Source organism: Hylobates moloch, unplaced genomic scaffold, assembly GCF_009828535.3.
Source record: "Hylobates moloch isolate HMO894 unplaced genomic scaffold, HMol_V3 SCAFFOLD_12, whole genome shotgun sequence".
NCBI classification, from domain to species: Eukaryota; Metazoa; Chordata; class Mammalia; order Primates; family Hylobatidae; genus Hylobates; species Hylobates moloch.
The window spans coordinates 35,384,965-35,411,462 of NW_026652287.1; the positions used below are offsets into that span (position 1 = coordinate 35,384,965).

Below are 26,498 nucleotides of genomic sequence, written 5' to 3' on the forward strand. Positions count from 1 at the left end.
ATTAATAGTGGCTTAAGCAAGATGATATTTTATTGCTTTTTCATTTTAAAGTCAGGGGCAGTTTTCCAGAGCTGATATGATGGTTTTATAAACAAGGGGCCCTGTTTCCTTCTCTCCTTTTGCACCAACATTTTCAACACATAACCTGCATCTCTTGGGCTGTAGTGGCTGCTTTAGCTTCCACCATCATATCTGCATTGCAGCCAGCTGGAACAGAAGAGGAAAGGTAGAGCCTGTCCCAGCCCTTTGAGGTCATTACCTGGAAGTTGCCCACATTTCTTCTGCTCACATCGTCGTTGGCCAGAACTTGGTCATGTGGTCATTCCTCACTGCAAAGAATGCTGGGAAACGTAGTTTTTAAGCTGAAGGCCACATTCTAGGGAACACTGGCTCTTATCATAAAAGAAAGGAAAGGAACCTGGATACTGGGAGGTAGCTCGCAGTCTCTGATGTGTGTTTGTGTGCAGTACCTGAGGAATTTGGCTCTGATGTGGGGACTTGATGAGGAACCTGGTCATCGAGGGAGTAATAAATTGCCAGTGGGGACTGGGGTCCCTTATCTGAGACTTCAGTGTGACAGCCTTCTGCCCCTCCTGTCCCCTACCAGGATGCCAAGGATGGGCGCTTGTTCAATGAGCAGAACTTCTTCCAGCGGGCCGCCAAGCCTCTGCAAGGTACCTGACAGGGAACTGGGCAAGGAGGGGAGAGTGAGGGGGGCGCCAACTTGGTCACAGCACCTGACTTCTACCTGCAGGCATGAGAAGGGTGGGTTTAGATTAAAGGCCCAGGTTTGCTGCCATCTGTGCCCATAACCTGACTCCTGTCACCCCTCAGGCCTCAGTGTGTGTTGTGGCTGGCTCACACCAGCTCTTGGAAGCCAAGTATTAAATTTTCAGGTTGGGCGTGGGTTGACGCCTATACTCCCAGCACTTTGGGAGGCTGAGGCAGGCAGATCACTTGAGGCCAGGAGTTTGAGACCAGCCTGGGCAATGTGGCAAAACCTTATCTCTACTGAAAATACAAAAATTAGCCAGGTGTAGTGGCATGTGCCTGTGATCCCAGCTACTCAAGAGGCTGAGCTAGAAGGATTGCTTGAGTCCGGGAGGCAGAGGTTGCAGTGAGCTGTGATTGTGCCACCGCACTCCAGCCTGGGCAACAGAGCCAGACCCTGTCTCCAAAAAAAAAAAGAAAATTAAATTTTCAGGAAGATGGCAAGCTGGTTGTTACACACAGCCAGTATTAGCAATTAAATTATATAGACCAGGCGTGGTGGCTCATGCCTGTAATCCTAGCACTTTGGGAGGCCAAGGTGGGTGGATCACCTGAGGTCAGGAGTTCGAGAGCAGCCTGGCCAACATGGTGAACCCCTGTCTCTACTAAAAATACAAAAATTAGCCAGGCGTGGTGGCGTGTGCCTGTAATCTTTGCTACGTGGGAGGCTGAGGCAGGAGAATCACTCGAACCTGGGAGGTGGAGGTTGCAGTGAGCTGAGATCATGCCACTGCACTCCAGTCTGGGTAATAGAGTGAGACTCAGTCTCAAAAAATATATCAAATAAGTAAGTTATATAATTTTACAAATAAATTATATTCAAAACAAAGGTAATGAACCTTCAGAAATTCATCACTTCCTAATTATTTCCTACATGTCCTGTGATCTCTGCCAGTGAGGTTGTGTGCACTGTTGTCTCTGTGTGGTGAGAATGCTGCATGATGGCCTCCCCTGTACATCTCTCCCACTCCACCTCCAGTCATGTCATGTTGGTAGCTTGGAGTTGGCCATAGCAGGAGTATTTATTTACACTGCAGAAATTAGCAAATGCAGTCGGGCGCAGTGGCTCATGCCTGTAATTCCCACACTTTTGGAGGCGGAGGTAGGTGGATCACCTGAGGTCAGGAGTTCGAGACCAGCCTGGCCAACATGGCAAAACCCATCTCTACTGAAAATACAAAAAAAAAAAAAAAGGCCGGCCGTGGTGGCTAACACCTGTAATCCCAGCACTTTGGGAGGCCAAGGCAGGCGGATCATGAGGCCAGGAGATCGAGACCATCCTGGCCAACATGATGAAACTCCATCTCTACTAAAAATACAAAAATTAGTTGGGTGTGGTGGCATGTGCCTGTGATCCCAGCTACTTGGGAGGCTGAGGCAGGAGAATCGCTTGAACCCGTTAGGTGGAGGTTGCAGTGAGCCGAAATCACACTACTGCACTCCAGCCTTGGTGACAGACCAAGACTCTGTCTCAAAAAAAATAAAAAATAAAAATAAATTAGCTGGGCCTGGTGGCAGACGCCTGCAATCCCAACTACTCAGGAGGCTGAGGCAGGAGAATCGCTTAAAACCAGGAGGCGGAAGTTGGCAGTGAGCCAAGATTGTGCCATTGTACTCCAGCCAGGGCGACAGAGCAAAACTTCGTCTCAAAAAAAAAAGAAAAAAGAAATTAGCAAGTGCTGCCCATCAGGACTGCCTTCCCTGGACAGCCAGCTGTTAAACTAGCATCAGCTCGCCATTGGTTCTGGTCCACCCCACTGAGATCTGGAAGACAGGCAGAGGCACATTCTGGTGATGTCATGGCTAGGTTAGACACGTGTTGATCTTAGCTCTATGTGTGAATTCGGAAGTAACCCTGTCATTACCCCATCTCTGCACTCCACACTTGTATATGCTTCCTCCAGAGCCACCATGGTCACCCCATCACCTGCAGATCTGGATCACAGACATTCATGGGCCACCCATGCCTGCCCCACCACCAGCCCCTTCCTACCATCACCCACCCACAATGTTGTCACCTCCAACGAGGAGACTTAGAGGCGGTCTGGGCACTCTGTGCTTCTGCTCTGAGAACTAGCTGTTACTGCCATGGGCTTGGGACTGGGTGGGTTCTAACCTCAAGCCCCTGCTTTCTGCAGTCAACAAATGGAAGAAGCTGTACTCAACCCCACTACTGGCCATTCCTACCTGCATGGGTTTCGGTGTTCACCAGGACAAATACAGGTGAGCTGCTCTGCTCACTGCTTGCCTCACCAGCCTCTTTCCTCCTCTTCCTGTCATGGTTCCAGGCATGGCTGGGACCCCGAAGCTGTGGACCAGGTCTTTGCTTCCTGCCTTCTCATAGTTTTGACCTAGTTTGCTGCCCAGCCAGTCAGAACCTTTCATCTCACCTGGGACCAGGACCTTGCAGCCCACACAACAGTCCATCCTTGGCGGCCGGTACTCCTCTCTCCCCTGTTCGTCCCCCACCTCCTGGGGTGCTTGTGTCTTCCAGGTTCTTGGTGTTACCCAGCCTGGGGAGGAGCCTTCAGTCGGCCCTGGATGTCAGCCCAAAGCATGTGCTGTCAGAGAGGTCTGTGCTGCAGGTGGCCTGCCGGCTGGTGCGTACCCACAAGTTACTCAGCTGCTGCATCGGGGAGGGCGCATCACATCCTAGTTTAGCAGGCTCTTTAGTCATTGACACATCCGGCCCCCACCTCCCTCCGCTGCACACTGGGGGTTGGCTCACTGACTGCCATGGCAGGCGGTTAGAGCCGGGATGATGGGTGGTCAGTCCTGTGGAGGGCCCTTGTGGGGGCCATGAGCATTGGAGGAAGGAGCCCCAGCCTCAAACTGAAGGCTTAGATTAGGCTTCCTGGTGGATTGTGTTTCTAAGCCAAGACTCTCAGGATGAATGGAAATAGCAAGGTGCTGGGTGGAAGAGGCTGAGGATAGATGAGGAGAGAATGATCTGGCCATGGATACAGCTGGGGCAAGTCTTGTGTGGAAGGGAGAGCATATGGCATTTGTTCATTAATTCATTCATTCATCCCCATTAAATATTCATCAGGCACTTGCTGGGTGCCAGATGCTGTCCCCGGGGCTGGGTGTAGAGCAGAGAGCAGCACAAACATGGTTTCTGTGTCTTGGAGCTCACAGTCTAGTGGGAGGGGCCAATAGTAAATCAAACAGTTGCACAAACTATGACAAGTGCTCTGAGTAGAAGCGGCCCCTGCTGTGATGGAGAGTAAGAGGGCCCAGTTTGCATCGCTGGAGGGATGGACGTACCAAGGGAGCGACATGCTGAGTCCTAAGGTCTTTATGTTCAGTATTTGCTGTATGGCACTGCAGTGGGGAGAGATGGAGTTGGTCTGGAGAGGTCAGCGGTGACCACATCACACAGGGCCTCGCACAGCAGGCTGAGGGGCTGGGATCTGTCTTGAGGGCACTGGAGAGCCACAAGAGTGCAGGATTAGGGGAGGGCAGGGTCAGCTCTGGGTACAGAAAGGCCCTCAGGGGCCATATGGGGAGGGACTGGAATGGGGAGAAGAATCTGAGTGAGGATCCATGTGGGAGAGGACAAGGCTGAGGAGGGTCCCAGGCCCTGGGGGCGGAGAGTCTATAGAAGGAGAACAAGCAGAACTTGGTGGACAGTTGAGCCCTGGGGTCAAAGAGGGTTAGGGATATGATCGGAATGTAGCTGACACTCGGGCAGCAGACACAGTCGAAGAATTGGCTGGGCACAGCAGCTCACGCTGGTAATCCCAGCACTTTGGGAGGACGAGGCAGGTGGATCACTTGAGCTCAGGAGTTCAAGACCAGCCTGGGCAACATCGCGAAATGCCCTCTCTAATAAAAATACAAAAAATTATCCGGGTGTGGTGGCACGCACCTGTAGTCCCTGCTACTTGTGAGGCTGAGGTGGGAGGATCACCTGAGCTTGGGAAATCAAGGCTACAGTGTGCAGTGATTGCACCACTGCACTCCAGCCTGGGCAACAGGAGTGAGACCCTGTCTCAAAAATACATATATACACACAGCAAAAAAAGAGTCTGGAGCTCAGAGGGACAGCTGGAGCTGGAGATCAAGATATAAATTGCTTACCAAGATTTATTTCTGCTCTCTAGGACAGGTGAGAAGAGCTCTTTGATATCCACAGGTGCTGAGTCATTTTTGCAGAGAGACATTAACCCCTTTTTCCTCTCCTGAGTTTGTCATCAGCTAAGAGAGAAATACAGGAGTAGATGGGAAGCCACGCTTTAGCTCAACTGGTGAGCTCCCTGAGAGCCTGATTAGAGGCATGCTCAATGTGCTGTCACAGCGGGCTCCTCATGCTGCCCCGGATTTAGTCAGGTTTAACCCCGGTTACAGTGTCGGACGACCCCAGGCCTTAATAGTGGGGCTCCTTGTCCTGGTCTGCACCAGAGCCTCTCTGTGTTAGTCGTACTGCTCATGCAGACACTGGCTTGCTTCTTCCCCCAGCTGGATGCCCTGGAGTTCCTCCATGAGAATGAGTATGTTCATGGAAATGTGACAGCTGAAAATATCTTTGTGGATCCAGAGGACCGGAGTCAGGTAAGAGCCAGCTCCTGCCCACTCTGGAAGATCTCTGGGCTCAGGTTCCCATCTGTCTCCAAATCTCTCTTTATTTCACAGTGCTTATTACAAACAAAAGATTGCTGTCCATCGTATATAAAGAGCTCCTTCAAATAAAGAAGAAAAGATAAGCAACTTAGTAGGAAAATGGACAAAGGATAAGAAAAGCAATTCTTAAAAAAGAAATCCACAGGCTAGCTAAATAATATGAAAAGATATTCAACCTCCTTAGTAACTATAGAGATGTAACTTAAGATGCTATTTTCACCCTTTGAACAAAATTAAGAATGATGATAATATTCATTGGTGATAAGGATATAAGGAAGTAGGAATTCTTCATATACTGTTGGAAGCATGAATTGGGAAACCCTTTTGGAAGGCAGTTTGGCAGTAACAGTCAGAATCTTAAATGCACCTGTTTTTTATTTTTGTTTTTGTTTTGAGATGGAGTTTCACTCTTGTTGCCCAGGCTGGAGTGCAATGGCACGATCTCGGCTCACCACAACCTCCATCTCCTGGGTTCAAGCGATTCTCCTGTGTCAGCCTCCTGAGTAGCTGGGATTACAGGCACGTGCCACCACGCTTGGCTAATTTTGTATTTTTAGTAGAGATGGAGTTTCTCCATGTTGGTCAGGCTGGCCTGGAACTCCTGACCTCAGGTGATCTGCCCACCTTTGCCTCCCAAAGTGCTGGGATTACAGGCCTGAGCCACCACGCCTGGCCAAAATGCACCTGTTTTTTGATCCACAACTTCCTGTCTTAGGAAGGTGTCCTACCTATATATTCATAGGATTGAAAGATAAGTGTACAAGATGTTCCTGGCAACACTGATTGTAATGGTGAAATGGGAAACACCTTAAGCAGGATACTCATTAAATAGTGTTTTAAAGTAACTTCTAATTGCTCTTACAATTACAAATGACAGAAACCCAACTTTACATGCCTTAAGCCAAAAACCAAAAGGGAGTGTGTGCAATTTATTAGTCCACGGAATGGAGCAATCCAGGACTGCACTGTCTCGGGCATGGCAGGATCCAGGAGCTCAAGCCCTGTCATTGGGAAACCGGCTCTCCCATCTCTGGACTCCTCATGCTTCTGCACTGCTCGTTGTCAGGCAGACTTGTTCCTCATGGTGACAAAATTGCCACCAGCAAATTAGGCTTAAATCCCCAAAGCTTAGCAGCCCTGGCAGAAACAGACCTGAACTGCATGGACTGAGAACTAAGGAAAGGCAATCCCAGATGAAAATCCTGGAACTAAGCATTAAGAATCTTCAGAGAAACAGAACTGGCAGGGTGTGTGTGTGTGTGTGTGTGCGTGTATGTGTGTAGAGATTTACTATAAGGAATTGGCTTATTGATAATGGAAGGTAAGCAGTCCTGAGATTCTTCAATTTGCAATCTGGAGACGTAGGAGAGCCAGTGATGTCAGTTCCAGTCCAAAGGCCAGCAGGCCTGAGACCCAAGAAGAGGGGTTGTTTCAGTTCAAGTCCAAAGACAGGAAAAGACCAATGTTCTAGCTCAAGCAGTCAGGGAGGAGGAGCTTCTGGTTACTTAGCTTTTTATTCTGTTCACATCTTGAGTTAATTGAATGAGGCCCACCCACATTAAGGAGAATAATCTGCCTTACTCAGTCTACACACCCCAGTGTTCATCTCATCCAGAACACCCTCATAGACACTCCCAGAATAGGGTTTGGCCAAATGTCTGGGCACCCCATGGCCCAGTCAAGTTGCCACATAAAAATGACCATCATGGCCAGGTCCAACGGCTCACGCCTGTAATTCCAGCACTTTGGGAGGCCAAAGTGGAAGGATCGCTTGAGCCCAGGAGTTCGAGACCAGCCTGGGAAACATAGGAAACCTCGTCTCTACAAAATAAATAATAATAACCTATCCAGGTGTAGTGGCATACACATGTGGTTCCAGCTACTCGGGAAGCTGAGGTAGAAGGATCACCTGAGCCCGGGAGATTGAGGGTGCGGTGAGCCACAGTCATGGCACTGCACTCCAACCTGTGTGACCGAGTGAGACCCTGTCTCAAAACTTTAAAAAAAAATTTTATTTTTTTAATGAACACCACAAACTGTGAACAGAAAAACAGGGAGCAGGGGAAGTGTATAGGTCTTACATAGACAAAACCAACAGTTGTCCACTATCCATATGGTGGAATAAGATGCAGCCATTGAAGACATGGATTGGGCACAGTGGCTCACACCTGTAATCCCAGCGCTTTGGGAGGCCAAGGCAGGAGGATCACTTCAGCCCAGGGGTTCAAGACCAGCCTGGGCAACAGGGCAAAACCCCATCTTTACAAAAAATCATCTGGGCATGGTGGTGCATGCCTGTAGTCCCAGCTACTTGGGAGGCTGAGGTGGGAGGATCACTGGAGCCTAGGAGGCTGCAGTGAGCGGTGATCACGCTACTGCACTCCAGCCTGGGTGACAAAATGAAACCCCATCTCATAATAAATAAGTAAATATTTTTGAAAGGAGATTTGGTTAACTTTGTGTATCAGTCAGAAAGCATTTAACTTTTGTTTTAAACTCAGTTAAGCCTCATAAGAACCTTTGAGGTGGGGACTATTATCATCATCATTTTACAAATGGAGAAATCGTAGCAGAGAGAACTGGTATAGCTTGCCCAAGGTTGTACTGCCACCAGCGGGCTGAGCTGGTATTTGAACCCAGGCCATCTGGCCCGAGAGTTAATGCCCAGAACCACTATTAAAGTGTAAAGTGCTGGCGCCCAACAGGAGGTCTGGTGTAAGGCCTCTGTGGAAAACCAGAGCCCCCTCCCCATCCACATGTGTTTACCTGGTTATTTAAAAAGGAAAAAAAAAACAATTTGGAATGATGCATAAGAAACTGTTACTAGTGGTTATTTCTGGGCAGTGGGTTTTAGGGGCTGGGAGGAAATATGGATGCTGGTTTGGGTTCTTTTTACTTCACATCATTTTTACTATCAGCATGGCTTAATTTTGTAAGTGAAAAATGTCATCTTTGGTGGAATGTTTGTTTTCACTTGCACCCATGATGGAAATCTCTAACTTCTGCACTCCTAACCTCCAATCTGTATGGCTTTTCCCTGTGTCCACAGGTGACTTTGGCAGGCTATGGCTTCGCCTTCCGCTATTGCCCAAGTGGCAAACACGTGGCCTATGTGGAAGGCAGCAGGAGCCCTCACGAGGGGGACCTTGAGTTCATTAGCATGGACCTGCACAAAGGATGCGGTACGAGGCCAGGGACGGGTTTGGGACCACAGAGACATGCTTCTTATACAAGGGCAGCTCTAGGAGTTCACAGCCAGAGACAGCAGGTGGCCAGACAGGAGAGGCACTAAGGGCACCAGGACAGGGATTGGAACCACAGACAGCGTCCGACCGCAGGGGAGGTGGGTGGGGTAGCGGTTCAGCACCAAGGATAGTGGGAGGCTGGGCACTGGGGAGCCTGAGTTCCAGAGGTTGGGATTCAGGATCTGGTGTAGACTTGGAAGATGGGAGTTGCCTAGGAGTCATCCAGGAGGGGCTGTTGAGGAGGTGGTTGGCCACCACGTCTGGAGTGTGGGAGGGAAATCTGGGCAGAGACTCTGCATTATCTCAGAAGTTATCTGCCGAAGCCCTGGGAGAGGATGGGATCATCCAGGGAAAGTGTAGAGACTGGGAAAAGGGCCCAGGGCAGATTTCTTGAGCCCCTCTTTCTCACATCCCTTTATATCATGGCCGTCCACATGCCTGCCACATCCTCCCACCTGACTGAGACTGAGCTCCCCCAGGGCAGGGATGGCACCCCTGCCTCCAGCATCAGGTGGTGGAAGGCCAGCACGGACAACAAGTAGTGCTTGTCAAGTGCTTACACAAAGCGTTGTCTAAATTAAGCATTGTCTTATGCTCAGGAAGCATAAGAAAAATAAACCGTCAGAGTCTCCCCCGCCCTCCCCCACTTTGGCTGGGTTTGGTACCCATCCTTCTGGGCTCCCGTGTGTTCTGTGTCCTTTGTCACTCAGGTAGTCCCACGCTATAGCTGTCTCCCCACTAGGCTGTCACGGGCTGGGACCCGACGAGATCCTGGTCTGGGTTTTCAGAAGTGAGCTGGGCCTGGCACACAGGTGCTGAGGCTTGATTGAATGAGTGTATGAATGAAAGAGGAGTGGATGAGGGTGACCTGGTAAAAGAGGCTGAGAGAGTGGTTGAGTGAGAGTGAGAGAATTGAGTCAGCTTCTGCCTACTCATGAAAGTGAATAAGCGGAGGAGACAGCCCATATGGCTGGAAGGCTGAGTGCGTGAGTGTGTGGTTGAGTCAGAGAGGGGAAGGAAGGGGGGTGGACCCACCAGTGAGTGGAGCATCCAGACAAGCTGCCACCTCTACTCTTCCCTCCCCAGGGCCCTCCCGCCGTAGCGACCTCCAGAGCCTGGGCTACTGCATGCTGAAGTGGCTCTATGGGTTTCTGCCATGGACAAACTGCCTTCCCAACACTGAGGACATCATGAAGCAAAAACAGAAGTGAGTCTGGGGGTCAGCAGAACCCCTGCAGGTGGGCAGAAGCCCAGAGCCCAATTGGGAGCAGGAGGGAAGGGGAGGTGGCATCCAGCAGAGAGCCCAAGTCCCCTGAGCCGCACAGGCATGTGCTGCAGTGTCCACACAGCAGGCGAGGCAGGAGTTCCAGAGCCATGCCGCCTGGGCTCGGACTCTGGCCCCACCACTTTGGGGTGTTAACGTCTGCGAGCCTCAGTGTCCTGCTCCATGAGATGGTCTCCTACTAGCTTCCACCTTACGGGACTGCAAAGAGTTCAGGCAAGTCAGGTACACACAGCACTTAGCACAGGGCCTGGCTCGTAGAAAATGCTCGTTGTGTGTGGGAAACTATGACTTATTCATCACAAACATGCAGGCAACCTGAGCAGGATAGGCCCAGGCCCTGCCTCATCACTGGTAGCACCACCCATCCAAGGTCCACACCGCCAGATCAGTGCCTTCACCTCTGTGTGTAAACCACCAGGTCTTACCAGTGCTGGTTTAAACATTCAGCACCAAAGCCAGTGGACAGTGGAACATGGGGGAAGTTCTGGGGTGAGATTGAACACTAAGGGCATTGAGCAGCTGGACGCAGAGGGAGCACTAGGGGTATGGGTTCAGCACTAGGGACAGCAGGCAGCTGGGCACAGAAGGGAGGCACTAAGGTGTGTGTTCAGCACCAAGGACAGCAGGCAGCGGGACACAAAAGGGAAGTGCTAGGGATGTGGGTTCAGCACCAGGGACAGCGGGGCACAAAATGGAAGCGCTGGGGGTATGGGTTCAGCACCAAGGCCAGTGGGCAGCTGATCCTAGCGGGCGTGCTAGGCATGCACTTCAGACATGAATATCAGTTGCTCAGGCCAGGCACGGTGGTTCATGCCTTAATCCCAGCACTTTGGGAGGCCAAGGCGGGTGGATCGCGAGGTCAGCAGTTCGAGACCAGCCTGGCCAACGTAGTAAAACCCTGTCTCTACTGAAAATAACAAAAATTAGCTGGATGCCGTGGCGGGCACCTGTAATCCCAGCTGAGGCAGGAGAATTGCTTGAACCCGGGAGGTGGAGGTTGCAGTGAGCCAAGCTCACGCCACTGCATTCCAGCCTGGGTGACAGAGCAAGACTCTGTCTCGAACTTGTTGCCCAAGTCATCTGGGAGGCAGCTGGCCATCTACATCTGAAATGCAGGAGTGAAGTCTAAAGGGAGACTCAGACCCCGGGAATATCTCCGGAGCCATCAGCTGAAGCCCCAGGAGAGGATGAGATTATCTGAGAAAGCATATAGAGTGAGAAGAGGGTGAACCCTCCAGTAAATGGCATTGAGTCCCTCATACTTCCCTGTCCTTAGTGTGCCGTGAAGTCCTTCCCAGTGCTTCCCCCACATGAAGCCTTTCTCGTTTTACTCCCTTCGTGTCTCCCAACTTCCTTCTCTCAACCATGGACAGCTGCTCAAGCACACTTAACGTGTGTTCTGCTGATAGTTCACTTAGATGTATTTGTACCCTCAAAATCGCATGCTGGCTGTGGTGCTGTGTGTGATTTGCGTAAGTGATGTTCCACTCTGCATCTCATCTGTCTCTGGCTCTCTTCAGCTTTAACCCTATCCCTACATGTGGACCGAATTCACTACTTCTGACTCCTGCTTCTAAATCAATTTTCTATAGATTTGTCTGTGTCCTTAAACTATATATGGTGGTGCTGTGTGTTTAATTTGTATAAATGGTACTATGCTCTAAACCTCATGCTGTTTCTTGCCTTCTTTCACTCAATGTTATGTTTTTAACTTTAACTACACACTTAGTTCACTACTTCTGAATACTCCTAAATGTGTTTGCTTAGATGCATGTGTGTCCTTAAAAACTCTATGACGTTCTTGGGTGTGTGTTTAATTGCCATAAGTGGCACCATGCCCAGAATTTCATCCTCCTTCAGACGAGGGGATGTGTGTCGTCATTTTGGCTTCCTTCCACGGAGTGTTCAAAGCTAACATTTATTATACACTTGTCTGTGCCAGGCACTGACCCTGGTGCTTCCCCCGCATCCTCACAACTGCTCTGAGCTGCGTGCTCTCATGATCTGTGGCACAGAGAGCTTAGGTAATCAGCCCAGGCCACACAGCTACTAAGCAGGGGCTCCTGGGCTCAAACCCAGGCCATTCAACCCCAGAGACAGCCCCTGTCACCTACGTGCTGCTTCCCAAGTGGAGGAAGCTTACGAGGTGAACTGGTGGTGCCTGGACCCAGCCTACCTTCACTCAACAAATACTGAACCCCTGCCATATGCTAGACTCTGTTCTAGGCCCTGGGGATACAAGAATGAGTAAGACAAAAATCCCTGCCCTCAGGGAGCTCACATCCTATTGGGGGAGACAGGAGCTAAAGGGTGAAACACACGGTGTGTCAGAGGTCAGACTGCTGGGGGTCATGAGGCCAGGTCCTGGGTGTCCACTGGTGGGACTGCAGCACACTTGTAGGTCTCATGTCAGGGGCAGGTCTCACAGCGATGGTAACAGGTAAAATGCCCCCTGAAGGACCATGAAGCTTTAAACAGTGGCAAGAACGATGTCACAGTTTGATGCTAATTTGCCCCAACATCTCTGCAGAAAGAGGGAGAGACAGGCCCTCAGCCGCCAGACTTCCGCAGGCAACCTCTGTATGGGAAGCCAGCCTCAGAACCCACTAGACCACAAGTCCATTGTCCCATTTTCTTGGAGCTTATTTTTACACTTACTCTCTAGCTTTAACAGATGGTGCTGGAGTTTTCTGCTCACAGTAGTGAGACAAAGGTTTCTTTTGAAATGAAACCAGGTGAAAACGATGAGTCACAGAATGAGCGGTCCCCTGGAGTCCCTGTGTGAGTGAAGGTAGTGAAATGCCCCCTCACACACTCTGATGGGTTAGTTCAGGACAAGGCTGAGCTGCTCTCACAAGGAGACCCCAAAACACTGCAGCTTCCATGAGGCAGGGTTCACTTCTCTCCCTAACAGTCCCAACGTGGGAGACTGAGGGCAGTAGGGGGGCCTCAATTTCCTGTGACACACACACACATTCTTCTCTGGATACAACAGAGAGCACACATTGTGGGTGCGCAAGAAATAGGAGCAGATCTGGCGTGGTGGCTCATGCCTGTAATCCCAGCAGTTTGGAAGCTTAGGTGGGCAGATTGCTTGAGCCCAGGAGTTTGAGACCAGCCTGGGCAACATGGTGAGACCCCATCTCTACAAAAAAAGTAGCCGGGTGTGGTGGCACGTGCCTGTAGTCCCAGCTACTCAGGAGGCTGAGGTGGAAGGATCACTTGAGACCAAGGAGGTGGAGGCTGCAGTGAGCTGTGATTGTGTCACTGCACTCCAGCCTGGGCAACAGAGTGAGACCCTGTCTCAAAAAAAAAAAAGGAAAGAAAAATAGTAGTGGAATGAAGAACAACTAAGGAGTGTATGCTGATCCCGCCCAGGCTTCAGTGTGGACACAGAGGTCGGGCAGATGCATCCCCAGTGTCGGGGATTCCAGGGCTGGGAGGAGACACAGACAGGAAGCAGGAGCTTCAGGTGAGGGTGGAGGTAGCCCGGCGCTGTGGGAGCAGAGGGGAGGCACAGGACCCTGCCACCGGCTCCTGGAAACCCTCACCTGGGAGATGCCTGACCTGGTCTGTAGAGAACACAGCCTCCCAGGTGGGCAAGGGGGAGGCAAGATTCCTAGGCAGACAGGACAGCACAGCTCTGAACCCTCTCCACTCATGCATTCAGTGCCAGGTTCCTAAGGCCAGTGGCGCTGGACACCCAGGTTAGAATCAGCCCATGGTGCCTCTGCACTCCGATCTTGTCAGGGAAACCGGTCCCCAAGGCTCCCCTGGGTTGAGTCTTCTCCCCACTTCACTTCCTAACTCCTGAGAGCGGTCATATCGCCCTTTTCACGTCCCCCCACCTAAAGAGACTTTTGATGAATGCGACTGGTTCCCAGAGAGGGTCTGCACTCGCCGACATGGTGCAGGGTGAGTAAGACAGGTCATGGTAATCATCTCATATCAATGATAGCAGCATGGATAACAGTAATTCCACAGTCCCAGCTCCAGACCACGACCATAGAGGGCCAGGCACACAAAAATGCTCTCTGGAGAGTAGCTGGCGATGTTGACACTGTCCCCCCAAGACACACCTCCTCACCCCCAGCCCATCGTCTGTTAGCCCAGACAATAACCAAGGGGACCACAAGGGGGCGATGTTGCTACATGCTCGTTTCGTGGCACCCTAAGGTGCCCTGCGCTAGGACGGTTTACTGGTATACATGGCCTTTTTCCATTCATTCAACAGATACTCATTTTTTGCACATTATAGTTCACGACAGACAGAATGAGTAAAAGAAGGAGGAGAGGCAGTTAAAGTCCCTGAGGCTTTCTGGCATTCAAGGCCTCTTGCTGGGCAAAGCACAAATAAGAGCCAGCTTTGGACCCGCTGTTAGGGCTGCCCAGCTGGTCAGGGAGAGCCCATGGCAGGCAGTGGTACTGGCATTGCTGTGCAGTGTATAATTTCCTGTTGATGGCACAACCGGGCCTTCCTGCACATGTATGTCGATGGCCGCCGTGGGACATCTGCAGACCTACGCACAGGCCCAGGAGGGACGGAGTTCCTCTGCCTGGAGGGGTCTGGGGAAGACTTCCTAGGAGGCCAAGCCCTCGAGCTGTATCTCAAAGGGAGAACAGCCACCTTCCAGAGCTCAGGGTGGGGAAGACCACCCAGGCAGCAAGAGTGATACGTGCAGAGGCAGATGTGCGTGGATGTGTGGCGTGGTGGGACTAGGAGTCCTTTGGTGTGGCTGGGACATACAATGGGAGGAAGGAGTGGGGAGACGGAGCCAGAAGGTGGCCAATGTGTGCTGGGGAGCCACGGGAGGGAGGGTGGACTGCGAGCAGGGAGGGTCAGGGACAGGTGTAAAGAGACCCTCTGGGGCCACGTGGGGATACACAGGAGGCCAGGGAGGAGTTGAGGTCCAGAGAGAAAGGATGAGGGCTGAGCTGGGCCCAGATCCATGGGGCAGAGAGAGTTGAGAAGCAGGAGGGTGGGGCTGGGGGATGGCGAAGGCAGGGTCAGAGAACAGTGACTGGGCAGGTGGTGGGAGCTGGCCCAATGGACCAGACAGAGAAGTGGAGGGGCTGGGCCTGGAGGATGGAGCAAAGGCAGTGGGCGAATCAGGATTTTTCCTGAACAGCCAAAGAGGGGTGCGCTGCATGCACGCATGTGTGTTATACATATATGTGTGTGTGTGTGTATGTACATATACAGTCCTGATTATTCAGAGTCTATATGTGTGAATTCTCTTACTCACTAGAAGTAGTTGTAATCCCAAATCAGTTCTTGCTGTTCTTTCATGGCCACTTAATAGACACAGTGTGGAGAAAAATTTTAATCATCTGACACACATGTTCCCAGCCTAGGGTGGAGCCAGACAGCATTCTGCCTCCCTATTTCAGCCCCCACACTATATACGCCGGTGTCCTTTTCACTGTTTAGTTAATGCTACTTTTTTTCCTGTTTTTATGCTTTTTGTCAGTGATTATGCCATTTAAAATGGCCTCAGCCAGGCGTGGTGGCTCACATCTGTAATCCCAGCACTTTGGGAGGCCGAGACAGGAGGATCAGACCAGCCTGGGCAACATAGTGAGACCCCATCTCCACAAAAAATCAAACAGCCACCTAGCATAATGCTGAAGTGCTGTCTGATGTCCTGAAGCGCTGTCTGATGTCCTGAAGCCTGAGATGGTTAATAATTCGTGTGTTTTATCAGCTTTGTTCAGGCATGAGCTATGGTGCTGTTGGCCATGAGTTTGTGGGGAATTCTTATCATTTCAGGTTGCCTTGGCATTCATTTGAATGTAAGTTGGACTTTGTCATGCCAGAAACAAGGCTCGGTCACCCTCAGCATGGTTTCCAGTTTTCCACCTCCTCCCAGTTCCTCCATGTGGTTGACCCACATATCTCCCTTATGCAGCCACCTCCGGGGGAGCACCTCCCTCCCTATGGGTCAGCCACAGACAGCCTACTTGACGGCCCTGCTGGCCCCCACATCCCACTGAACTGTGCGGATGCCACAGTGACCCCCTCTCAGGCACAGCATGACCTCCTGGAAGTCGAGCCTGCTTGCTTTGAACCCACCAGTTAAAAATCCCCTCAAAATGTTTGGATACCACCCATTGGCCCCTCACAGCCACGAGCTCCCTGACCAGTGTGCATGTGTGTGTATGTCTGTGTGTGTGTGTGTGGGGCAGGTGAGGAGGTCACCTTTGGGTGTGCCATGTGCCCCCAGGACCTGTAAGTAATAAAATCTTTATTTCCATCATGGATCCTTCCCCATCATCGAAGGGATCCTCTCCTTCTTAAGGATCCCAGATTAAAAGAGTTCAATGCTAATGAATCAACAATACTTATTACATAAGACGTCTTTCAGGCCGGGCGCGGTGGCTCACGCTTGTAATCCCAGCACTTTGGGAGGCTGAGGCGGGCGGATCACGAGGTCAGGAGATCGAGACCACGGTGAAACACCGTCTCTACTAAAAATACAAAAAAAAAATTAGCCGGGCGCGGCGGCGGGCGCCTGTAGTCCCAGCTACTCGGAGAGGCTGAGGCAGGAGAATGGCGTGAACCCGGGAGGCGGAGCTTGCAGTGAGCCGAGATTGCGCCACTGCACTCCAGCCTGGGTGACAGAGCGAGACTCCGTCTCAAAAAAAAAAAAAAAAGAAAAAGACGTCTTTCAACGGAAACATACATAAAACAAAGTGTATTGTTTTATTTTGTTTTGTTTTTGAGACGGAGTCTTGGTCTGTCACCCAGGCTGGAGTGCAGTGGCACGATCTAGGCTCACTGCAAGCTCCGCCTCCCAGATTCACACCATTCTCCTGCCTCAGCCTCCCGAGTAGCTGGGACCACAGGTGCCCGCCACCATGCCCAGCTAGTTTTTTGTATTTTTAGTAGGGACAGGATTTCACCATGTTAGCCAGGATGGTCTCAATCTCCTGACCTCGTGATCCACCCGCCTCTGCCTCCCAAAGTGCTGGGATTACAGGTGTGAGCCACTGTGCCTGGCCAAAACAAGGTGTATTGATCGGGGAAAATCGTGTGGCCAGAGGCTTGCAGGAAGCCAGTGCTGTTTCCCTTGGGAGCAATGGTAGTGAATTGGTTGATTCAGTGTTCACAGCAACTTTGAGAACATGACTTCCCTGGATGGCAGAGGGGACTGTACATATATCTTAGGCTGTGTATATATCTTAGGCATTGTTTTAAAAGGTTGCTCTCCTTTCCCTAAAAGACCTTTCACATGTGTTTCTGTCCCTTCAGGTTTGTTGATAAGCCGGGGCCCTTCGTGGGACCCTGCGGTCACTGGATCAGGCCCTCAGGTACGTCCTGAAGGGAGCAGGAATAGGCGGGGACCTGGGCGGGACCTGGTGGCTCAGATCCATCTAGGGGTGGCTTCTCCTTACACCTCTTCATTTTTTTTAGTTTTCCAAATTGCATTTGTAATATATACCCATTGTAGAAAGACAAAATTGTCAAAAAATTCACGAGTGCCTCTGAACAACAGCAAAACAAAAACACACAACTTTTTTTTGAAGACAGAGTAATTTTTTTTTTTTTTTTTTAAGACAGGGTCTACCTCTGTCACCCAGGCTGGAGTGCAGTGGTAGGATCTCAGCTCACTGCAATCTCCGCCTCCCAGGTTCAAGCGATTCTCATGCCTCAGCTTCCCAAGTAGCTGGGATTGCAGGCATGCGTCACCATACCTGGCTAGTTTTCTGTATTTTTAGTAGAGACGGGGTTTCACCATGTTGCCCAGGCTGGTCTCGAACCCCTGGCCTCAACTGATCTACCCACCTAGGCCTCCCAAAGTGCTGGGATTACAGGCAAGAGCCACCATGCCTGGCCATTTTTATGAACAAAAAATAGGCTCACCCTACATACATCTCATTCTACCTCTTGCTTTTTTCACTTAACCCTGGGGCTGTCCTTCATGCCCTTCCTTATAGATGCACCACAGCTTTTATTGACAGCTGCACAATGGTCATGGTTTGGCCGCACCATAACTTGTAAAGCCAATCCCTGTTGCTGGGTATTTGCACTGTCTTGTTTGGGTGTGGGAGGTGTTCATTGTTCCTGTTGTCTTTGTGCCCCTCCTGAAGAGCTTTGATGCTTTTCTTCAAGCTGGAGGCAGAAATGGACAGACAGAAACAGATAGCTTGTCCCCTCTGGCTCTCTCAGGCTCATTTTTTTTTTTTTTTTTTGAGATGGAGTCTCGCTCTGTTGTCCAGGCTGGAGTGCAGTGGCGCGATCTCGGCTCACTGCAAGCTCCGCCTCCCGGGTTCACACCATTCTCCTGCCTCAGCCTCTCCGAGTAGCTGGGAGTACAGGCGCCCGCCACCACGCCCGGCTAATTTTTTGTATTTTTTAGTAGAGACGGGGTTTCACCGTGGTCTCGATCTCCTGACCTCGTGATCCGCCCGCCTCGGCCTCCCAAAGTGCTGGGATTACAAGCGTGAGCCACTGCGCCCGGCCTCAGGCTCATTTTTGAATTACTTTAAATCCCTGGGTTCAGATCATGGCTCAGCTGCCCAAGTGACACTCCCCTCCAGTTCTACCTCTGTGAACCTTGGGCCTCGAGGATTTTAAGCCTGTCAACCAGAGGTTGGAGGTGGAGGTGAGACAGGGCCCGCCCTCTTTAAAGATACATCCTAAATATTTATATGCAGGTGGACTGCATTGCTAGCCGGGATTTGCTTTAAAACACTGCAGGCCAGGGGAGGGGTCCTGATGAAATGAGATTGGCTGTGAGGTGATTCTTGTTGAAACTGAGTGATGAGTAAGTACTTGGGTGTTCATGCCCTTCTACTGGTGCCTGTGTATGACATTTTCCAAAACCGAAAAACAATTGAAGTCCTGTGGCAATGCCAGGCAACAAGGAAATGGGCACTTTTGCTGAGACCCTCATGTTCCTCAGTCCCCCACCCCGCCACTCTTGGGCACAGACCCCCAGGATCGGGGTTGGGGGACCCCTCTCAGGCTCTCCCTTACTGGGGGTTGTCTTGACCACAGAGACCCTGCAGAAGTACCTGAAGGTGGTGATGGCCCTCAAGTATGAGGAGAAGCCACCCTACGCCATGCTGAGGAACAACCTAGAAGCTCTGCTGCAGGATCTGCATGTGTCTCCATATGACCCCATTGGCCTCCCAGTGGTGCCCTAGGTGGAATCCAAGTGGGAAGAGCTTGTGAGTCTTAAGCCCTCTCACCCCTTGCCCTCGCCCCAGCCCTGCCCCAGCCTCCAAGAGACGCTTCCCAGAGGCTGTTCCATGTTCATACCAGGGCCCAGCTTCCCAGGGAGATGCTGGGTTTTTCCACAGGGTCCTTGAACTTCCCAACCTCCAGGAATGGCAAGTAAGAGAAACCCGGCTCAACTTGGCTTTAAGAAAAGGGGGGTTGATTGGCTGTTGTTGCTAGAAAATTCTAAGGGGGAGCTTCAGGCACAACGGGATTCAGGGCCTCAAAAATAGCATCAAGACGTTGTCTGTCTCTTGCCATCTTCCGTCCCTTCTTGCATCCATGCCTCCCTGTGTCCTTCCACTCGGCCACCTGTAGTCTCTACTTTCCTTTGGCCTGTCCTCCTTGGCACCCCCATACCCAAAAGGTAGCTGCTCTATGCCTTCGGGTCTTGTTCATAGTGCACACTACCCCTTCCTGTGGATGACGGACACTCCTCACAGCCAGCAGCTGGGCGTTTGCTTAGTTTCCCAGATTTTTATTTTACAAACTGCTGCCTGTGTGCACAGCCCAGCTGCTGGCGCACGCTCTCTGTGGATGGAGGTATCAACTTGACAGTGCTGACTAGATGGCTTTACTTCCATCAGCACTTTGTGTAAATGTGCAGGAATTTTTGCAAGGTCGAAGACAGACTACACAGTAAATTTTGGCAAGGGTGCAGAGATGTGTGCTGAAGAGGAGCTTCTCCAGGCTCCTTTTCTCTCCCCGGAGTAGTCATTTCTCTCATTGGGGTTGGCTGGAACCAAAGCTTAGTGCTTTGTCTAACTCGGCACCACCTGGGGGCATTTGGCAGTGTCTGGAGACACTTGGTTGTCAGGATGCGGGACAGTGGAGGCCAGGATGCTGCCTGACATCCTGCGACACGCAGCATGGTCCCTACCTCTACCCCTCAACAAAGAATTCCCCGGCCCCAATGGTCAGCAGCGCCGCGATTGTGAGATCCTGGTCACGGGGCATCTTGAACAGCGTCTGCTTTTCGCGGCCTGTCTCCCTGTGCAGTGACGTTCTTCTTGGCACTTGGATTACAAGTGCTTCTACATTCCCACAACCTTTCCTTACATCTGAGGCTGAAGCATGAGCTGACACGTGTGTGTCAAGAGATTCGCGGAGCAATTGCGCAGAGTGGGCCAGTGGTGAGGGGTGGGGGCTCTTTCTTCTCTGGTGGAGTAGCAGGCTCTCTGCTTCAACCAGAGGTGCCAAGAGTAAAGTCATGACCTGTGCCAGTCTCACTCTTTGCCCCACCTCTCCAGCTCGATACACAGCTCCTCCTCCATGCACCCAGTTATCCAGGCCAGACAGCTCGGGGTCCTCCCCGACACCCTTGCTCCCTCAGCAGCCTCCTCCAAACCTTCAGTCCCGGGTGAGACCGACCACGGGGTCACTTGTCACAGTCTCCTGCTGGCAGCCAGTTCCTCCAGGGCAGGGTTGCGTCTGACTCTGTCATCTCTGCTTTTCTGGCATGGCACAGGGCAGAGGCTTCGTCCTGTTTATCAATGGAGCAAGCCCAGGCTTGCCGTCATCGGTGCCACCCTGTCTCAGTGCCTTCCTGTCACCCAGGGCAAAGGGCGTTTAGAACCCGACACCTGACAGCCCCCTAAGGTCTCCACCGTCTCACACCCACACGCTCCCTGGAGGCCACTCGCTCAGCCCCTTGGTTGAGAACATAACGAGGAGATGGCATTTAAGGAGCCCGGTGATCTTTGAGCACCTTGAAGATCGTCTTGCCTCTGCTGCACAGCAGCTCCTTGCCTTGGCCCGAGGCCGAGCTCCCTTCTTCCCCCGTGCACGATGCGCCAGCCACACCCTCGCCCCTCCAATTCTAGACCAGGCCAAGCTGGACTCCACCCTGGAACCTTTGCACCTGCCATCCCAAGGTCTGGAAAGCTCCCCTCATCCTGGTTTTATGCACCTGCTGCTTCTCAAAACCCAAGGCCTTCCCCATCCTCCATGAGGCGTCCTCACTGCCTCCCCACCCACTTGCTCATTATGTCACCTGTTTTCCACACAGCTCTTGTTCCCATCTGGAGAGAAGCATGTGTTTAGTGTGTAGTCTCCACCCTCCTCCTCCTTATCCTAAGCCCAGCAGGGGCTCCTCATCCCGTATGGTCATGATGACATCCCCCAGTACCTAGAAGATGACATCCCCAGAACCTAGAAGGTGCCTGGCATGAAGTGAAGGCACAGAGGGTATTCCTTGAATGAATGAGACACTAACAGCATTTTTATTGTCTCCCAGAACTTTCCATTTGCAGTGCGCAACAGAAAAAAAAAATGAAATAATGTGACTCAAGGCCTGCTGTTTAATCACAGATAAGCTTCTAGAACAAGCCCTGGAATGTGCATTCCTGCCACTGGTTTCAGGATACTCATCAGTCTTGATTAGCCTCCTGGAGGGCCCCAGTTTCTCTCCAGTGAATGTGAAGTTCCCCATCTCGGTGGCCTGCCCTTAAGCCAGTGTCCTAGCAAGGCTGGATGGGGTTGGGCTGGCCTGCAGGGGGGACCCCTCCTCCCCTTGACACCTCTGTGCTTTGGTAATAAATTGTTTTACCAGAGCTTGAGGAGCCAGTGTGTCTGCAAAAGTTCTTTTGGGGCCCAGGTGCGGTGGCTCATGCCTGTAATCCCAGCACTTTGAGAGGCCAAGACAGGAGGATCACTTAAGCTCACGAGTTTGAGACCAGCCTGGGCAACAGGGTGAAACTCATCTCTACAAAAAATACAAAAATCAGCTAGGTGTGGTGGTGGATGCCTGTAGTCCTAGCTACTTGGGAGGCTGAAGCAGGAGGATTACCTGAGCCCAGCAGGTCGAGGCTGCAGTGAGCCATGATTGCACCACTGCACTCTAGCCTAGGTGACAGAGTAAGACCCTGTCTCAAAAAAAAGGAAGAGAGAAGCTAAACCCTCCCTGAATTTTGTCTTGAGTAGCTCAGATCATGCGTCATACTTTGGAGTGTTGAGAATCCGAGGCCAGGTAAGGAAGGAAGTGCTCTCAGATGCCCTGACTCTCCTGTACTGATGAACCCTGCTCAGGAGAAGCGGGTGGGATCAGGGAACCGCTTACCATCTCCTGGCTGAAAGCGGGTGTTTGCGCCCCTTTCCAGAAGGGGACATCTGCTAACAACAGGAAACCCTCCCCTGAATCTGTCCTGCTTAGACCCCTTGTTGCACATGAGTCTGTGAACCCGGAAAATTTGAGACAGGTCCAGTTAATTTAGAAAGTTTATTTTGCCAAGGTTGAGGACACATGCCGTGACACAGCCTCAGGAGGTCCTGATGACGTGGCCAACGTGGTTGGGGCACAGCTTAGTTTTATACATTTTAGGGAGACTTGAGACATGAGTCACTGTATGTAAGAAGTACTTTGGTTCCATTTGGAAAGGTGGGACAACTTGAAGCAAAGGCAGGAAGACTCGAAGTGGGGAGAGGGCTTCCAGGTCACAGATGGGTGAGAGATGAACAGGTGCATTCTTTGGAGTTTCTGATTAGCCTTTCCAAACTGAGGCGATCAGACATGCATCTATCTCAGTGAGCAGAGGGGTGGCTTTGAATAGAATGGGAGGCAGGTTTGCCCTAAGCTGTTCCCAGCTTGACTTTTATTTATTTTCCTTTCACAAGTCTATAAAAGATTAGGGGGGTCAGCTGCCCTTCAGCACCCAAATCAGGTGAGTAGACGGGTCAACATCACAGTATCAACACTGGGCTCCATCCTCTGCCCCTTGGGGCAGTGCCCAGTCCAGTGCCTCAGGGTCCTGGCAACCCCTGTGTCCTCCTCCCTCATCTCTTGAACCAGCACAGCCAGCCCAGCCTGACCCTGCTCAGACAATGGAAGGAGCCCAGGTCCAGGCCCAGGGAAAGCCTGGACAGTGGCCCCACGTCTCTGAGCCGTGTCTTCTCTCTCCAGAGCCCAGGTTTTGAACCTCCATGGGTTTTGGCAGCTCATCCCCCGAGCTCTGAGAGGAGGGCGTTGTCATCAGGATTCGATGATGATCTCCCAGCACAGGAGATGGAATGGCTCAGGTGCTACCAGGACATGCAGCTGACGGTGGCTGGAGCCCATTCTCTGTCCACCACACCCACACCCTGCCTCTTGCCCCAAAATGGAACCCTGGCTTAGATTTAATCAGACATTGGTGATGGTGGTGTTTTTTTTGTTTTAGTTTTTGAGACAGTCTTGCTCTGTCGCCCAGGCTGGAGTGCAGTGGTGTGATCTCGGCTCACTGCAACCTCCACCTCCTGGTTCAAGCAATTCTTCTGCCTCAGCCTCCCGAGTAGCTGGGACTACAGCTGCCTGCCACCATGCCTGGCTAATTTTTGTATTTTTAGTAGAGACTGGGTTTCACCATATTGGCCAGGCTGATCTCAAACTCCTGACCTTGTGATCCGCCTGCCTTGGCCTCCCAAAGTGCTGGGATTACAGGCATGAGCCACCACGCCTGGCCTATTATGCCATATTTTTACTAAAACTCTTATTTTTAACTAACCTATTCATTGCGTTATAATTGCCTACAGCTTTCACTACTGGAACATGCTGTGCAGGTGTATAGCCTAGGAGCAATGGGCTATACCGTATAGCCTCGGCGTGTGGTAGGCTGTACCATTTACGACTGTGTAAGCATATTCAAGGATGCTCACACGACAGAATCGCCTAACCATGCATTTCTCAGGATGTATCCCCACACATGCGGGGATGTGACACATGGAAAGCAAGTTCTGCATGAAAGATGCAGTAATGTGCCTCAGCAGATGAGACGCGCAGAGCCCAGAGCAGCGTGGTTAACGCCATGGCAGGCCGTTCAGGGAACTGGCTCATCTTGCATGTGGTGCCTGTGGTTCTTCCCTAATGCATGTTCCATGGAAGGAGGAGGAAAGAAGTTGGATGTGACCACCGCAAACACCATATTAGGATGTGAGTGGAACGCAGACTGCAGCTGCAAGGGATTTTATAAGTGAATCCTGCAAAAAGAAGACACAGCTGGCCGGGCACAGTGGCTCACGCATGTAACCCCACCACTTTGGGAGGCCAAGGCTGGTGGATCACCTGAAGTTGGGAGTTCAAGACCAGCCTGGCTGACATGGTGAAACCCTGTCTCTACCAAAAATACAAAAATTAGCCAGGCGTGGTGGCGGGCGCCTATAATCCCAGCTACTTAGGAGGCTGAGACACGAGAATCATTTGAACCTGGGAGACAGAGGTTGCAGTGAGCCGAGATCACGCCACTGCACTCCAGCCTGGGTGACAAAGTGAGACTGTGTCTCAAAAAAAAAAAAAAAAAAAAGTGAACCTGAAGGAGGATCCGGACATGGTTTGGCAGGAGGGAAGGGTGTTTCAGGAGAAGAAACTACACATGCAAAGTGTCAGAGCCACAGAGTCCTTGGCCCGGAGGGTTTGGGGAGATGTTGGGTGACACAGGGAGAGGAGGGATCAGGAGAGTCCAGCAGGGGACAGACCATGCAAGGCCTGCAAAGGAAACATGGCTGCTCAGACTGGAGAAACTGGATGAGGAGGCATGTGGAAGCAGTCTGGAGTCTGTGTTGGGAGAGATGGAGGCAAGAGGTGAGGAGGGTTCAGTGACCAGGGAAGAGGTGAGACCCAGGCATGACTGGGGCCAGGATGGAGAAAAGGGCTCCAAGGTGACCTGTACTTAGGAGGAGGAACAAGTGCTAGTGATTTATGGGATCTGGAGGAGGGAGGGAGGTCAAGGTGGACACCCACACCCAGGTTCTGACATTAGAGATGGGGCTACCATGTCATCAGAGGGATGGGGCTCTCAACAGGAGAAGTGGGCTTGAAAAGGGAGGTGATGAGTCAGTTATGGCCAAGTTGAGTGGAGCAATCCTTGGGGCCATCGAGGGGGAGGTGTCCAGTGGAATGTTGGAGGGTAAGAGGCCCACAACACTCAGCTGGAGATTAGTCCGTCACAGTGTCTGCAGCCTCCATGCCCAATGCTGCCCTTGCTGCCTTCCTCCTGCAGGACCTCACTCTGGGTGAAGAGACCAGGGCCTGTGAGTGTGGCTAGATCGGGGTAGAGAGGGCAGCAGACTCACCTCCCTGTGTCCTGCTAAGGGGCTGGAGGGGACTGAGGCAGAGAGACCAGGCCTAGCCCCCAGGACCTCCCTGATAAGAGCAGGAACCTCCCCAGCCTGGACATTGGTCCAGAGTTGGAGACTGACAACACTGGCCCATGTGGAATCATCACGATCAACTCAGCCTCTGCCTGGCCGCAGGCCTCTTAAACTGTCCAAGTACCCCCAGGATTGAGATTCTGGGATTGAGCGGTGTATCCTCTGCCCTCTCCGCCCCTCCCCTTGGTCCCTGGGGCAGGGCTCACCTGAGGAGGATGAGGCAAAGGCAGAGAAGCAGGATCTTCATAGCCACCTCCCCGACAGCCACCAGAACCACCCCCGTCATGGGCCCTGATTTGCCTGGAAAAGTGGGATGAGGCCCATTCACCTGCTAAACCACAGTCCCGAATCTTTCCTCTCTTCTTGCAACCTGGTTCTCCAGGCCCTTCCTACATCCCTGGATGCGGGACCTGGTGAGCCCAGGCCTCCCCACCCTACACCCTGACTGTCCAGCAGGAAACAGCTCTGGGCCCCATGGACGTTCTGGGCCTTGAAGGTGAGCCTGAGGTTGGAGCCAAGCCCCCCCTTGGAGGGTCAGGGAGCCATTGGCCCAGGGCCCAGCTGAGCTGGGGGTGACCTCGAAGGAGTCCTGGCTGCTGTTCCCTTCCAGCACCTCCTCCTCAAGCCACCAGGACAGAGATGGCACCGGGCTGGCTTGGGAGGAGCAGCGGCAATGCAGACCCTCAGCCTCCCAGGAGCAGGAGGGGCCCAGCAGCTGTGAGGAGGGTCTGAGGAGAGGGAGGACAGGACTCAGCAGGGGCCCCTTCCTGGGACCCAGGTGTCCCCCTTTCCCCACTCACAGTGCACGGAGAGGCTGAGAGACACGTGCTGGGAGCCCAGTGGGTGCCAGGCGTGGCAGGTGAACTCTCCTTCATGCTCCACTTCAACCCGAGGCAGTTCCAGGACCCCAGGGTCTGAGGGCTGGGAGGGGAACCACGGTCTGTCCCCCCCGGGTCCAGCTCAGCCTGGCTAGGGGACTGCTGTGGGTGACACAGACCAGGCGCAGGCTTTGGCCCTCCAGGACCGGGAGCGATGTACCTTTCCCGAGGTTTTCCAGGACTAGGGAAGGAAGAGGCAGAATCGATGTGCAGCTCAGGGCTCAGGGACCCTCCTGCGTGGGGACCCTCCAGACGCCTGGGCCCCCCAATTTGGCACCGAGAGGCCCTGGCTCCTCTGTCCCCTTTCCTACCTGTCCTGTTTGCTTGGGAAACCATCACTCTCAGGTTCTCTG

At 52.1% G+C, this 26,498-nt stretch overlaps 1 protein-coding gene and 1 pseudogene across 7 annotated transcripts in view; one reads left to right on the forward strand and one right to left on the reverse strand.

The window, feature by feature from the left end:
• Positions 1-21,705, forward strand: part of VRK3 (VRK serine/threonine kinase 3) — a 48,981-nt gene extending 27,276 nt beyond the window's left edge. For 5 of the 7 annotated variants that reach the window (XM_058426014.1, XM_032169024.2, XM_058426015.1 and 2 more), the window contains exons 7-15: positions 608-674; positions 2,910-2,994; positions 3,266-3,371; positions 5,233-5,325; positions 8,444-8,576; positions 9,726-9,846; positions 17,177-17,235; positions 18,926-19,098; positions 21,384-21,705. In XM_058426014.1, the coding sequence (XP_058281997.1) occupies positions 608-674; positions 2,910-2,994; positions 3,266-3,371; positions 5,233-5,325; positions 8,444-8,576; positions 9,726-9,846; positions 17,177-17,235; positions 18,926-19,074 (813 nt within the window). In that variant the 3' untranslated portion in view covers positions 19,075-19,098; positions 21,384-21,705. Of the gene's footprint in view, positions 1-607; positions 675-2,909; positions 2,995-3,265; positions 3,372-5,232; positions 5,326-8,443; positions 8,577-9,725; positions 9,847-10,956; positions 11,573-17,176; positions 17,236-18,925; positions 19,099-21,383 lie in introns of those variants that run through there. The other 2 variants (XM_058426016.1, XM_058426017.1) reach the window with 2 other exon arrangements.
• Positions 21,706-24,709: 3,004 nt separating this feature from the next.
• LOC116479476 (sialic acid-binding Ig-like lectin 11) overlaps positions 24,710-26,498 on the reverse strand; it is a 5,182-nt pseudogene continuing 3,393 nt past the window's right edge.